This window comes from Aulostomus chinensis, chromosome 10, assembly GCF_037954235.1.
Source record: "Aulostomus chinensis isolate RoL2024-O1b breed Wild chromosome 10, RoL_Achi_v1.0, whole genome shotgun sequence".
In the NCBI taxonomy this organism is placed as follows: Eukaryota; Metazoa; Chordata; class Actinopteri; order Syngnathiformes; family Aulostomidae; genus Aulostomus; species Aulostomus chinensis.
Window position 1 is genome coordinate 25,927,196 of NC_141329.1, and position 15,488 is coordinate 25,942,683.

The 15,488-nt window shown below is 41.3% G+C and overlaps 1 protein-coding gene across 4 annotated transcripts in view; it reads left to right on the forward strand.

The window, feature by feature from the left end:
• Positions 1 to 15,400, forward strand: part of taok1a (TAO kinase 1a) — a 17,225-nt gene extending 1,825 nt beyond the window's left edge. For 3 of the 4 annotated variants that reach the window (XM_086216643.1, XM_086216644.1, XM_086216645.1), the window contains exons 2-20: positions 5,190 to 5,437; positions 6,160 to 6,231; positions 6,316 to 6,417; positions 6,817 to 6,862; positions 6,983 to 7,079; positions 7,189 to 7,302; positions 7,400 to 7,491; positions 7,635 to 7,728; positions 7,822 to 7,903; positions 8,012 to 8,179; positions 8,314 to 8,514; positions 8,635 to 8,763; positions 9,007 to 9,243; positions 9,335 to 9,463; positions 9,578 to 9,781; positions 9,918 to 10,157; positions 10,406 to 10,618; positions 10,739 to 10,921; positions 11,364 to 15,400. In XM_086216643.1, coding sequence (XP_086072769.1) covers positions 5,306 to 5,437; positions 6,160 to 6,231; positions 6,316 to 6,417; positions 6,817 to 6,862; positions 6,983 to 7,079; positions 7,189 to 7,302; positions 7,400 to 7,491; positions 7,635 to 7,728; positions 7,822 to 7,903; positions 8,012 to 8,179; positions 8,314 to 8,514; positions 8,635 to 8,763; positions 9,007 to 9,243; positions 9,335 to 9,463; positions 9,578 to 9,781; positions 9,918 to 10,157; positions 10,406 to 10,618; positions 10,739 to 10,921; positions 11,364 to 11,903 — 3,075 coding nt within the window. In that variant the 5' untranslated portion in view covers positions 5,190 to 5,305 and the 3' untranslated portion in view covers positions 11,904 to 15,400. Of the gene's footprint in view, positions 1 to 4; positions 27 to 5,189; positions 5,438 to 6,159; positions 6,232 to 6,315; positions 6,418 to 6,816; positions 6,863 to 6,982; positions 7,080 to 7,188; positions 7,303 to 7,399; positions 7,492 to 7,634; positions 7,729 to 7,821; positions 7,904 to 8,011; positions 8,180 to 8,313; positions 8,515 to 8,634; positions 8,764 to 9,006; positions 9,244 to 9,334; positions 9,464 to 9,577; positions 9,782 to 9,917; positions 10,158 to 10,405; positions 10,619 to 10,738; positions 10,922 to 11,363 lie in introns of those variants that run through there. The other variant, XM_086216646.1, reaches the window with a different exon arrangement.
• Positions 15,401 to 15,488: the final 88 nt, after the last annotated feature.

A 15,488-nucleotide genomic window follows, 5' to 3' on the forward strand; every position in this document is an offset into this window, starting at 1 on the left:
CTGATCATCTGAGCTGCATGGATTTGGTAAACTATCCTCTGTGAGCTTTTACAGTGTGCATCTGCGTTACAGCATGTTATTCACAAAAAACTTGTATCCCAATGAATTAGTGGTAGATAACAGGAATTTGATATTATTTCATATTCAGATGATGAAATTATAGCAAATATATAGATCATGTCGGTGGTGATAATGATGCTGGTTGTCACCCACCGTAAAAGTGGAAAAAGGGAGCCGTTGACAAAACTACACTTTGTTGTTGTGGAAAGAGCCATGACATGCATGTGGAAACCATTTTAATGTTCTGGTGTGTTAACACATACTATTGTTGAATTGCAGAATCTATGTATAACACAACAAACCGATAACAAACAAACAGGTCATGGTTACTGTCTTCCGTTAAAATACTTAATAATTCTAGCCATCACATTAATGCTCTAGCTTTTTACTGAATATCGTTTTAACAGATTGAACTAAAATCATGACTCAAGTCTTCAAAAGGCCAAAATCGGCCAGTATTGTCATTCTGCAGATAAATTGATTGGGCTCCAGTTTGCCGCTCCTCAAGGGTTTTGAGAGCACTGGTTTTAACACAGTGACTCAGAAGTCAGCCAAATGTTCGTCATCTCAGTGAAACCGCCAGAAAAGTTAATGTTGCCACTTGAGAGTTGACTAAATGCTCCTACGAAGACTGCCTTCATGAATTTCTTACAGTAGCGTCAGGATCACCTTCAATGGCTTATAATGGAATGTCAAGCTCAGGACTTTTAATTGACATGAGAGGGTTGACTTGTTGAATCTGCAAATGCTGGACACTGGTTTTTATGTATGCTGCTTTAATTTTAGTGTCAGACTCGTGAGTATATCCTGAATGTTAACGATCCTACCTTCAATGCCTTTTTCATGTGTGAATCTATGTGTGGACTCTGTTTAAACTTGGAAAAACATCACCAGTTTATTATTGCGTCACTCTTATTCAGCCTTTTGGTACCTTTTGTCCTGTTTTAGAAATCACCAAGGGTTTAAGACTTTTTCATCTTTTATAGTGGTATCCCTTGGAGCTTTCATTGTTTGATGTCTGATGATATCTCACAAGTGTCCTCTTCAACCCTTCATTTTTTTCATGACTTTGTCAGTTCCTCTGTTCCTAATGGCCTTCATGTCATTCTCATCTGTTTCTGTATGTATTAATGCATTTTACAAAGTCTAGAGTTTTAGGGTTCTCCTGAAGTTTCTGCATTTCAGCTTTGTTCAGCCATATCCAGCAGAATAGTACAGAGATGAGTCCTCCAACCTATAAATAAGTTAGTATTGTTGAACGTTTGGTTCCTACACCTCAAGACCCCTTTAACACCTGGCATTATAATGCCAATAATCTTATGAAAGAACAGGTGTAAATGCATGCCCTTGAGATGGTCAGGGATGTACCTTGTACACGTTGAACCAAAGTGTAAATGCAAATATGTCTCCAGTCAGCTTACAACAACTTAGTCAGCTGAAATATTTCACGGAGGTGGTGGACACTACTTGAGGTGGTACTACTTTTTATTGAGTAGGTGGGGCTCATACTGGAAATGATGATCAACAGCAGCTTGCAGTATGACAGAATTGCTCCTTTTCAGGAGTAACGTTGTTTCGTGTCCTCGGAGGGGGCGTTGTGGAAACTAATGTAGTGGATCTGCACTGACCTTAAAGCTTGAAAAACCTCCCACATGGAGTTTGAGAAGGTTATTGTGCTCATGGCAAACGTGGGATAAAGTGTTAATATTCAAGACCTGTTGCTGGGTACCAATCAGTCACAGCGACCCTTTTTTCCAGCAGTATGGCTGAGTGCAAGTTCCTTTTTTTCTTGTGGATGATTTCAATAGAATCCTTCCCCAAACTTAAAAATTAAAAAACAAACAAACAGGCTGACACCAAGTCTTCAACCGTGAAGGTCCTTATGACAATCCTCTCCCACCAACCTTGGTGTATTCTCGCATCTACATTGTCCTTTGGAGAATGGTGGTACAGAGTTTAGCTAAAATGAAAGCAGCTGCATGACACTGCATTCTTTTGTGTTGTTGTTAGTATCTCAGATGTCAAAGATGGCTTATTCCCCAAGTTTGGTAAGCAAGCAGTTGCACTGTTGTATGGCCAACATGGGTGGCTAGCATCTTTGTTGCTTTCTGTGGTGGTGATGGTGTTGCCAGAAGGCAAACAAGAGGAAGATGTGACAGTATATCCTGCTGCGAGCAATACTTCAGTGGATATTCATCAGAAGGAGAGCACGATTGGACAGCTCTCAGATCTCAGCGTGGACATTGAAAACCCATATGAATACTGGGTGTGAATTTGGACACACCTTCTCATTTAATGCTTTTTCTTTATTTTCATGACTATTTACGTGGTCGATTCTCACTGAAGGCCTCAAAACCGTGAAAGAACACACATGGAATTATTTAGTAAACAAAAAAGTGTGAAATAATTCAAAATGTGATCAATTTATATTTTGCATTCTTCAAAATAGCCACCCTTTGTTTTGATTACTGCTTAGCACACTTGTGGTGTTTTCTCAGTGAGTTTCATGAGTTCGTCACCTGAAATGGTTTTCCAACAGTCTTGAAGGAGTTCCCAGAGATGCTGAGAACTTGTTGGCCCTTTTGCCTTCACTCTGCTGTCAATCTCATCCCAAACCATCTGGATTGGGTTAAGTCAGGTGACTATGGAGGCCAGGTCATGTGGTGCAGCACTCCATCACTCTCTTTCTTGGTCAAATAGCCCTTACACAGCCTGGAGGTGTGTTTTGGGTCATTGTCCTGTTGAAAAATAAATGATGGTCCAACTGTACGCAAACCGGAGAGGATGGCGTGTCGCTGGAGGATTCTGTGGTAGCCATGCTGGTTGAGTGTGCCTTCAATTTTGAATAAACCCCCAACAGTGTCTCCAGCAAAGCCCCCCACCCCCCACCCCCACCATCACACCTCCTTCTTCATGCTTCACAGTGGGAACCATGCATGTAGAGACCATCCGTCCCCCTTTTCTGTGTAACACAAAGACGGCAGGTGGAACCAAAGATCTCAAATTTGGACTCATCAGACCGAAGCACAGATTTCCACTGGTCTAATGTTCATTCCTTGTGTTTTTTTGGCCCAAGCAAATTTCTTCTGCTTGTTGCTTTTCTTAAGTCGTGGTTTATTAGCAGCTATTTGACCATAAAGACCAGATTGGCGCAGCCTCCTCTGAACAGTTGACGTAAACATATGTCTGGTACTAGAACTGTGTGTGGCATTAATCTGGGCTCTAATCTGAGGTGCTGTTAATTTGCGATTTCTGAGGCTGGTGACTCGGATGAACTTATCCTCAACAGTAGAGGAAACTCTTGGTCTTCCTCTCCTGGGGTGGTCCTCATGTGAGCCAGTTTCATCGTTGGGATTGTTTGCTTTTGTGACTGCACTTGGGGACACATTCAAAGTTTTTGCAATTTTTTAATGATGGACTGTCATTTTTCTTTACTTAGCTGATTGGTTCTTGCCATGATATGAATTCTAACAGTTGTTAAATAGGGCTGTCGGCTGTGTACCAACCTGACTTCTGCACAACACAACTGACGGTCCCAACCCCATTGAGAAGGCAAAAAAAATGCCACAAATGAACCCTGATGAGGCAAACCTGAGAAGTAATAACCATTTCAGATGACTACATCATGAAGCTCATTGAGAGAAGGGCAAGGGTTTGCAGTGCTTTCAGCAAAGCAAAGGGTGGCTACTTTGAGAAATGTAAAATATAAAACATATTTACAGTGATTAAACAATTTTTCTTTGCTACATAATTCCATATCTTACGTCATATATTTGATGTCTTCAATGTGTATTTACAATGTAGAAAGTAGTAGAAATAAAGTATAGTGTATGTCCAATTGCAATCTGATCACAAAAATCACACTAACATAAGGTTAAAGGGGGCTGACGTCAGTGACTTTTGAAATATTATTTTTGAGATAATAAAGAAGCTGAGAATCCCCTCTTATCTATTTTTCAGTATTTTACATGCAGAGGCCAGATGGATAATTGATCAATGTTGAATAATCTCAATATGAACTTACTATCTCGGTCATTACATTTTGGAAGGCATGATGCTTTTAAAGTCTTTAATTTGTGGAGTGTTAATGTGATGAGACCACAAAATACTATGTATTGACACTGTATTGGGACGTAGATGCTGCTGCGGGGCTATTGGCATGCTTCAGTAACAATGTAAACAACTGAGGATAGTGGTGATTTGTGTAATTTGACCCTTTAATCACTTGTTGCAGGGTTATATTGCAGACAGTGTTTGATATGTTTAAAGACATGTGTTTACCAAGTGTGTACAGGTTTGACAAGTCGGCCTCTCACTGAAATGCATCTCTCAAGTGAGGCAGTGTGGTGTTACCTTGGTGTCTTAGTTCTAGCTTGTCAGCTGTGGTGTCTGTGTCTACATACCAGTCTGACATGGGAGACAGATTGGCAGGATGAAGCCCGCTCATTACAATACTTGCTCTTACTATTGACACAATTATCATTTGATTTGATTCAGGTTTTTAGGTCTCTCTCCACACCTGAACCTGGTTCAGTTAATGTCTGGTTGTTTGCCTTCCCTCACTCAAGTAGGTATTCCAGAGAGATATACTCTTAAATAAAACTCCTCCACAAATAATTGATTCAGCATACCTAAATAAAACGAATGCAGTAAAACATAGAAGCCCTTCAAGTAAGTCGTCCATCTGGAGGAATAGTCTTGTCTTATATGACATTGTTAGGGTTTGTTCATGCTCAGCATACACAATATACAATTGTATCGATATGGTTATGTCTCCATTTGTCTCATTCTTTGTGTGGCATTCTGAACAAAAACAAGGGCAATTAACAGTTGTGATAGTTACCTAGTTACCTGAAATACTCACCACCCCTAGGATTGAGAGGTGGCTGTTGGACCTGAAGCCGAAATTTTGCTCTGCCTTGATGTAATTAACCAACATTACAAGTTTTTATTGTTAATACATTTGATATCCATTGAAACCTCTCAAATCTCACCTGCAACTTTTTTCTGTTTATTCATAGTGTATGTTCATATTTTGCCAATGTGTCCATCCCTCTGCTGATTTTTTAATTTATGTATATATATAATTTTTTTTCAATCAATGTCCTTTTTTGTTCTTGTATTTTCAGCTCTGAACACATGAAACTACTGTCCTGCAGATGAGCCATCAGTGGGGGCTTTTAAGTCGCTGTCGCAAACCCAGATAGTTACTGGCGGCAGCGGCATTGCCCCCCATCTCCCCAGTATGCCCAACAGCAGTCGGGCGGGGAGCCTGAAGGACCCCGAAATTGCTGAGCTCTTCTTCAAGGAGGACCCTGAAAAGCTCTTCTCAGATCTGCGTGAGATAGGACATGGCAGCTTTGGTGCTGTATATTTTGTGAGTATTTCACAACATGAAGTAATATTCCAAGTCAAGGCTACAGAGCAAATTCTATTAGCAGAAAAGGGAGGGACAGTTAACATGCTCAAAAAAAGGAAATATTAAATGTTCTTGGAATGCGCAGGACAGAATATATGGCAGAGGTGAAAAAAGAGGAAGCAAAGAATTGAAGAAGAAATTATTAAGACCATGACTGCTAGTCATTGACTGTTACTGCTAGTAACACAAGCATTAGCAAAGGCATTTGAACATGTTCTGCTGTTTATCTCATATAAAACACGAAGACCTTCTCTGTCCCAGCATATTGTTAAAAATCTGTTTTTCAATAACATAAATGCAAAGCCCCAAACTCAAATTCAACAGTTCATGATGCTCCAGTGTTGTGTGTGTGTACTACCTACCAAAGCTACATCATGTCGGTGTTGAAAGGCTCTGAAAATGACTTCTGTAATGACCTGCCGGGGACTACAGATGAAAATTAGCCTTTTGCCTGAATCTGGCATGTATGCCATTACCTGCCTTTACGTACATAAAAAAAAAATTGAATAAATATAAAAGTAGATGATTAAAAAATCTGCAGAATGTTCGCCTCCCTAGATGATAATTAAACAACATTGTAACTGACCACATATACACCGTCATTAGCATTGATAGATTCAGTTGATGAAGTTAAACTGAGAATGACGGTCACATGCGTGTCCTGTGTGCTTATTATTCAGGCACAGAATGTGCGGACAAATGAGGTGGTGGCCATCAAGAAGATGTCCTACAGTGGAAAGCAGTCCAGTGAGGTATGAGTACAACGGTGATAAAGTTATTTTGTGATCGGATTTGTCTGCTTTTTACTTTTTAACTTTGTGAAAATTTTCTCTCAGAAATGGCAAGACATAATTAAGGAGGTGAAATTCCTGCAGCGAATACAACACCCAAACAGCATAGAGTACAAAGGATGTTACCTTCGCGAGCACACTGCCTGGGTAAGAATAAAGATGAAATATCTGCCGAGTTGTGGTCGTGAAATAAAAGCTCATATTAAGTATTCTGTTGGGGCTGGGAGGACCATACGGTGAGGTCAACAACCATTAATCATGAAGAAAACAATTACGTGAAAGGTTGTGCGGCGCCAGAATCTGCATTGAAATATATCAAGGATTTAATGCAACAGGTTTCAATCTTGTGCTGTCCTTGAGATTACATTTGGATTACAGATTATGCCTCCCATACATTTTACAGAACTCGAAATTTTTAATTAATCTTAATACAGGAGAGATTTAGCTCTCGCCAATTTTAAATTGAATCAGTTAAAAACAATTAAGAATTGACTGAGTGATAAATACTTAAAAAGACATAAAACCTTTGTTTAAATTTCATTACAGCTTGTGATGGAATATTGTCTGGGCTCTGCTTCAGATTTGTTAGAAGGTGAGTTGAAAACCTTTTGAATCCAAGAATCTATTTTAAATCTATCTTGAGTCTCTTTTCTAGTTTGTCCTTGTGACTTTTTTCCATTTACACTGCTGTTGGTTCATTGATCTCTTCCAGTTCACAAAAAACCTCTACAAGAAGTTGAAATAGCTGCAATTACCCATGGAGCACTTCAAGGGTTGGCTTATCTCCACTCCCACAACATGATTCACCGGTGAGTATTTTAAGTGTTGAGCAGCGTGATGCAAAGTAGGGACTAACGGCCCTCAGGCGTTCTATCTTCTGTTGAGAGTTGTAAATCTTTCCCCTTGTGTGTTTGACAGAGATATCAAGGCAGGAAACATCTTGCTGACAGAGCCAGGACAGGTAAAACTGGCAGATTTTGGTTCTGCCTCCATTGCCTGTCCTGCCAACTCCTTTGTTGGGACTCCATATTGGTATGCTGTGAAATATCTAGATTAAAAATTCCTTCAAAAAGCACATTCATGAAGTTCAGCTAAAATCTTTTTGTTATTATTATTATTTGTTTTGTAGGATGGCCCCAGAAGTAATCTTAGCTATGGATGAGGGTCAGTATGATGGAAAGGTGGACATCTGGTCGTTGGGAATAACCTGCATTGAATTAGGTACAGTCACAGTTGTGTGGTCTGAGTGCAACAGAGTTGATATCTTTGCTCACTAATTTTGTCATGGTTTTTTTCTTTATTCTGCAACTGAATTGTCCTTGTCCACATCTGTCTCTTTCATGTTTCTGCTGCTTGGTGTGTAGCTGAGAGGAAGCCTCCACTTTTCAACATGAATGCAATGAGTGCCTTATACCACATAGCACAGAATGAGAGCCCAATGCTGCAGTCTAGTGAATGGTGAGTTTTCAAAATTTTAAAAAGCTTCTTTTTTTTTTAACCAACCTTATTGTTTGAACAACTTTTTTTTTTGTGTGTCTGTGTTTTCTTTAGGACGGATTTTTTCCGAAACTTTGTAGATTCTTGCCTTCAGAAATTTCCTCAAGACAGGCCGAACTCTGAGGAACTCTTAAAGGTCAGGATGGGGAAAAAAAACGGGAAATGACAGACTTATGTTATGGCCCTTCTGGTTCCAAAGTATTCATATTATTAACAAAAAACCTGTTTTGTGTTCTTCCTCCAGCATGCATTTGTTCAGCGTAAGCGACCGGAATCAGTTCTGTTAGACCTGATAAATCGGACCAAGGATGCAGTGCGGGAGCTGGACAATTTGCAGTATCGCAAAATGAAGAAGATCTTGTTTCAAGAAGCCCACAATGGACCCACAACTGAGGCACAAGATGAGGAGGAGGTCTGTCTTCTTTATGATGACTGTCAGCCATTCCATGCTAGCATCTTGTTCTCCTTTCCTGTCAGTTTCAGTCAAGGGCAGTTTGTTTAAGCATTGGTTTAGCCTTGGTACTGTCACGTGTTTTACATTTTTAGGAACCAGAACACTCTGTGGGTAGAACGGGTACAGTCAACAGCGTGGGGAGCAACCAATCCATTCCCAGTATGTCAATCAGTGCCAGTTCCCAGAGCAGCTCTGTCAACAGTCTCACTGACGCCGGTGATGACAAAAGTGAGGTGGACATGGAGGGAGACCACACAGTCATGTCCAACAGCTCTGTCATTCACGTCAAACCAGTAAGAATTGGTTATTGGTCCATTATTTAGTTTTAAATCCAGTGGGAGACATCTGTCTTGGTTGCATCTGATTGTTCTGTAGTGTGTTATTTGCTGATGACATTTTCCCTCAACTTTCAGGAGGAACAGACCTATAATGAAGAGTCAGAACCTCACACCCGGCCAGCTGAGACCCAGTCCCCACCCGCACACACCCCACGGCCAAAAAGGAACAGAGAACACTTCGCCACTATTCGCACAGCCTCAGTGGTAAATACAGTTTTGGTTTTAAGAGGTCAACTTGTTGGTGCACATCTGCTGAACATAAGTGGGTCCTTCCTAGACAGACTTTAACAATCAATTAATGCTTATTCTAAATGGCCAGAATTCAATAATTTATGTGTAATTAATCCCAGTGTCCCAGTATGGATCTTGCCTGCATTGTTCTCTAAAACACATCATTGACTCCATGCCACTATGATATTAAGAGCATCTTTGCCTTGTGTTAACCAGCTCACTCGCCAGATTAAGGAGCATGAGCAGGATTCTGAATTAAGGGAGCAGATATTAGGCTACAAGCGCATGCGGCGGCAGCACCAGAAACAGCTGATGGCTCTGGAGAACAAGCTGAAGGCTGAGATGGATGAGCACAGGCTCCGTCTGGATAAGGAGCTGGAGAACCAGAGGAACAGCTTCACACAGGAGATGGAGAAACTTGTCAAAAAGCACCAGGCCTCCATGGAGAAAGATGTATGTCCTAATGCATTCGCCAAGATTTACTAAAGTTTGAGCCATTACTTTGCCTCTTGTTAACTGATTATCATGTGCATTTTATCAACAGGCAAAAACTTTTAGCAATGATGAGAAAAAGTTCCAACAACATATCCAGAGCCAGCAGAAGAAAGAACTCAACAGCTTCCTGGAATCCCAGAAACGGGAGTACAAACTTCGCAAGGAACAACTTAAAGAGGTAGAGGATTCCCCTGCTTTCATACCTCATACACTCGTCTCTACACAGTGTGGTTCACTTTACTGCATGAAATAAGAAAAAAATTATTCAAGTTACAATTGTCCTTCCATGTAGGAGTTGAATGAAAACCAGTCAACACCCAAGAAGGAAAAGCAAGAGTGGTTGTCCAAGCAGAAGGAGAACTTCCAACACTTCCAAGCAGAAGAGGAGGCTAACTTACAGCGCAGACAGAGGCAGTACCTGGAGCTGGAGTGCCGCAGGTTCAAACGGAGGATCTTGATTGCTCGGCACAACATTGAACAGGATTTAGTGCGTGAGGTCAGCTCTCTCTCTCTCTCTCGCTCTCTCTCTCTCGCCCCCCCCCCCCCCATGTAATTCTGGGTCTAAAATTGCTACAAATATTGATTAAATAGCAAACTGAATCATCTTTGCTTCTTCCCCATCATGCAATTAGGAGCTAAATAAACGTCAGACCCAGAAGGACATAGAACATGCTATGCTTCTACGGCATCATGAGTCCATGCAAGAGCTGGAGTTCCGCCAGCTCAACACCATCCAAAAGACGAGGGCTGAGCTGATCCGCCTGCAGCACCAGACAGAGCTCACTAATCAGCAGGAGTACAACAAGAGGAGGGAGAGGGAACTTAGGCGCAAACATGTTATGGAGGTTCGCCAACAACCGAAGAGCCGCAGGGTGAGAATTTGAGTTAAGAGCATGCAAGTACACTCAACATATGAAAGACTCTCAGAATAGTCAAAGCTTGAACATTTCCACTGGGGACCTATCAAATTTTCAAGTAGACACATTAGGATGTATTTTGAAGAAGGCAATATGTGCTGAGACAGATCTGAATGAAAATGCTTATGTTGTCCATTTGCTTTGAATATGAAAAATGAAGAATATGTAATTGATTTACTTTCTTATATTACACCAAATGACAGTCCAAAGAGCTACAGATCAAAAAACAGTTCCAGGACACTTGTAAGATCCAGACAAGGCAGTACAAGGTGCTGAGGAATCATCTGCTGGAGACCACACCAAAGTCGGAGCACAAGGCTGTGCTGAAGCGTCTAAAGCAGGAGCAGCACCGCAAACTTGCCATCTTGGCGGAGCAGTATGACCACTCCATCAATGAGATGCTTTCTACTCAGGCAGTAAGTCCATCTGTGGATGCTGTTCAAGAGCCTTTATTTGTGACTTTTAGACTCACTCACATCTCTGTGTATGCATTTGGCTTCTTGGATCTTGATCTTGTTTTACCTCTCTGTCCTTAGCTTCGTCTTGATGAGACTCAGGAAGCTCAGTACCAAGCCCTACGAATGCAGCTCCAGCAGGAGCTGGAGCTTCTAAATGCCTACCAGAGCAAGATCAAGATGCAGACAGATGCTCAGCACGACCGTGAGAGGAAGGACCTGGAACAAAGGGTGTCGCTCCGTAGGGCCCTGCTGGAACAGAAGGTTCTATTGACAGATTAATTATATGAAATGCTTCTTTGGCAAGATTTGAGTAATAGATTTAAATTTAGAATAAAGCCCTGCTCACTTGCATTCTAGTCCAGTGTATCAGGTAGCAGCTTGGTTTAGCTATGCTATGAATTAAGTGCCAGCAGGCTCCATACGCTAATGAAGATGATAAAGGTTTAACATTTCCTGTTACATAAAGTACAGAGTGGGATGTCAGTCAAGCCCAGCTTAAACCACTTCTCATGACTGTGCGGTTGGGTACGAACAACAGATTTGTTTGTATCAGGCATCGTGAGAATTACTGAATGCAAACATAGCTTGTTTGTTTGCAAGAAAATATCACAGGATGGATGGTTTAGAGTATAGCTGCAAGCTGTGACACAAATACCTCATATAATCCTCACACAGTGTCATTAAAGTATTTTCTTGTCTTTAGATCGAAGAGGAGATGTTGTCCTTGCAGAATGATCGGTTGGAGAGAATCCGGAGTCTGCTGGAACGTCAAGCCCGAGAAATTGAGGCTTTTGACTCGGAGAGTATGCGCCTTGGCTTCAGCAACATGGTGCTATCAAACATCTCTCCAGAGGCCCTGAGCAATAGCTTTCCCGGGGCTCCAGGAGGCTGGAGTCACCATCAGCATCAGCATCCATCAGGGGGCTCTCAAGGGCCACACTGGGGCAGTGGCAGCTTGGGTCCAGGGTCAAGCCACCAAGGCAGCCATCACCACTATTACTCCAGTCCAGGAGGGCCACCTATGCACCAAGGCTGGGGGCAAGGCATGCAGGGAGGTGGGGGTCCGCAGCCATGGGGCCATCCATCAGCAGTATCCCTAGTCTCTCGCAGCAGTGGAGGTGTACAAAACAGCCCCCAAGCAATGGGGAGGACACCAACAGGAGCGCGCAACGAGCAGGGCATGAGCAGGAGTACCAGTGTCACCTCTCAAATATCTAACGGGTCACACCTTTCCTACACATAAATCCTCTGCCAGCCCCTCCCCCCGAGTTCGAGGCTGAGTACAGAGATGAAAAATCACAGCAGGACAGAGTTATGGGTGAGCTCTGCAGCACTGTCTCTCTGCTACACCTCCCCCTCCATTTCTCACGTGTACAGATGTGGATGTGTCATTGAATAAATTTTGCTCAGGTCAAAAGGGCTGAAAGAGGCACAGCCCCTCCTCACAGCAGATTATCAGCATGCATACAGGACCTTAGGTTTGTGTTACATAAGCATTTTGTGTGTCAACAAGTTAAGTAATGCCCCCATCGTTTTATTTACATTTTTCCCCTACAGAATGTTTCTTAAAAGTACATGTTCTTTGCTATACACAGCCATCGCTCTCCTTTTGCACATGAAACACTGTTGGAAGCCTTTGACGTGTGTCAATCACAGTACACTAATTCTGTTTAGAAGGCCCTGCCCCACCCCTCCCCTCACCCACTTCTTATTCAGTTATACACTGGCCGATACTGATGGTGGTTAAAGACACAGCAGTCATAAGTGACGATGCTTTGCTGTTGCGATACCAGCCTGCTGTAATGGTCATTCTGAAAAATTAGATGCCTCCTTTTGTCACTAGTTCTACTACCCATCATCAGCCAAAATGAGACTATAAAATCCGAACCAAATAAACTAATATTTCAGGTGTATGCTACAACACTACTACTGTGCCTTTTTAACCCTTTATGATAGAATTCAGTCTTACATGTTAATATTTTAATATAAAATCTAATCAGACCTTTGAGGTCAGTGCTATATGCTTCATTAGGTCCATTTTAACTCTGTTACATACCTGCAGTTTTAGTTCCAGATGGCCCAATTACTTTCCTTTAGACTTATTATTTGTGTATGCAGTAAAGTTGGCTGAAGTCTTATAAATTGGGAGAAGTAGAAAACACATAGTACATATCTCTATATTTTTTAACTCTTTTTGAGTGGTGGTACTCCTCCCCCCATCATAGAGAATGTCATTGTACACATTTGCCTTCAAAAACAATCATTGTATTGAAATCTTAATTTTTGTTAGTGCCTTTTAAAACTGCTGCCTTGTGAAAGCACTTTATACAGCTAAATATTTGTAAAATTTAATATTTGACTTCTTTTTGCAAAGCACCTGGTAGACAAGTGTTTTGTTGGTACATATGTTGTTGGGAAGAGTTGTCGAGGTAACCTGTGCTGTCATATTTAGGAGCATTGTCCCAAGTACAGACAGAGCCTGTTGTATGGTAACATACAGTATGTGAGTTAAGCCATTTTCCCTCGTTGGTGCTTTGAAACTAGCTGTTGATTTTGTGCTCTGTGTTTATGCTGACTTTTGAATGAACATAAAATGTGCACGCGTTTTATGTGTTTTGTTCTCCTGAACAAACTGAACCAAGTTAACCATAATGTACAGGCAGTAGCTTAAAGGAACCTGCCAGTTTTTTGAGAAGTGTGCTTATTTGCTGTTCTCCCCAGAGCCAGATAAGGACATAGATTCCTGTCTCTTCTCTGTGAGGGAGCTTTGACCAACTAGCTGACCGGTAATGAGATTAGCGCAATGAATAGCAGTGGTTGGGCAGGTGCGCTCACCTGCGTTAACAGTCATCTGATTCACTTCTCTAAAGAAGAGGACCATTACTCCTTGACCAACTAAGATCCTGAACCTGATCTGTTGATGAAGTGACAGAGGTATGCTAATACTCCCCTACCACTAACATTCATTGTGCTAAGCTAATTAGCGATCTGTGGGTCACAGCTCCCAACTGCATGCAGAGAGGAGAGACGGCTATTTACTATTCTGGCTGGTTGGGATGGCAAATATGTGCATTTACCCAAAAGATGGCATGTTCCTGTAAGGTAATCGTCATGACCATGACAGCAGGCTTGGCACGACTTAGAAAACTAACACTGTTACACGTCAATAAGAATAATTAAAAGGTGCTAAGTAAAAGAAAAAAGAAAAAAAAAAGGTAGACCATCTCTTCAGAACCCTTGATGAAGGGTGACTGAATCAAACATGTGGATGACATTGTAAGATATGAGTGTCAATTCAATGCGCATTGTGTCAGAACGGGCAAATACAAATGGATAAATGTGGCAAAAAGCACTTAGGTAATTCCTTTGATAACCTCAGCAGTTCCCCTCGGGATCATTTTTGTTTCTGTCAGTTCATTTCGTTTGTGGGTGGTGAAATGTCATTGGAGCTGCCCTTTCAGTGCTTTGTTACCGCCTCTGTAGAAGGGAGGCAAACGTCCTCGTACAGAAGATCTCAAAATGATTGGAAAGGCCTTTAAGGATGATGACTCTCTTAAGCTGGAATTAAATGTCCATATGTTGATATTGTATTGATGAAACGGTTTTATTTAACGGAGAGACCACAAGTGACGATAGCAAACCTATCAAAGTGATGTTGAGCGATCTGGACGTAGCTTATTGGGCAATTACGTGGTTGTGTACACCAACTAGATGCCTCATATGCATGTACAGTTCTTGCTGTCATCTTCAAACAAAAACTCGCCAACTGGTTGTCTCTGGGTCACACATCTCCTTTCACTTCCTATCACACTGAAAACATGCTGGGGTCTTTCTGTAAAGAGGTTTGGTTTTTGATTTTCCACGTGTATATATCCTGCCTAGCAAGAAAGTATGCATTTTATCAAGTTACATATGGTTTGGTGGTCTCAAAACTTGTTTTAATGCCAAGTGACTTGTTCCAGCTACTGTAACACAACAGGTTGTATTCATCTTTATTTCGTAATATTTGGTAACGAAAAGGGGAATGTATCTTTTATTATTGGGATCCTACCTTAAGTCAAAAGCCAAGACCAGAGTTTGAATGTTGGATAATTCAAACCTCACCTAAATGCCAACCCTCAAGTTTGTATGCACACTTTTTGTTCACTTTTATTTCATTTGTGTCTGGATATTGTTGTTTATCATTGTCCGTCATAAGACCACTCCACCAAAACGGATTTTATTTTATTTTTAAAAGTTGATGTCAAATCTTGTCCTACTGACTGAAAGCTGATGGGATTGTGAATGAGAATTGGCAACAGAGAATGTGGTGAGCTTTCCTATGGTCAAACACTGTGCCATACCAGAGTTGCCAAGCCCAATTACCATCTGGATTTACACCATCACTGGGCTGAAGCTATGAAACATACTGTTGGGTCTTGTGTAGTGACCAGCATAAGGCTCGAAAAGATGGCATGGTGACAATGAATGAAAAGCGGCTGCATTTCTTTGAAAACGTCAGTATTCTTTTTTGGCACATTACCACTACAACTCATAACCTGTATTAAAATGTATAGATGGTGGAACTGTCTGGGAGTTTATGAAGATACTACATAAGAGATGGTAAAGTACTAAAAGTGGATTTAAATTGTGTAAAAATATTCATTAAACAGAAGAATAGGATCAAATTTACTATTTTGTTTGTATTTACTGTTGTGTTGGCAGAGGGATATTGAACAGAAATCAGCTGTAATAAAGTAATTTTAGTATAACCTGCCTTGTGGGTTTTTTTTTCTTGGAATTGATATTATGGGTCATAACCATACAACATTATTACAGGGGGGGTCTG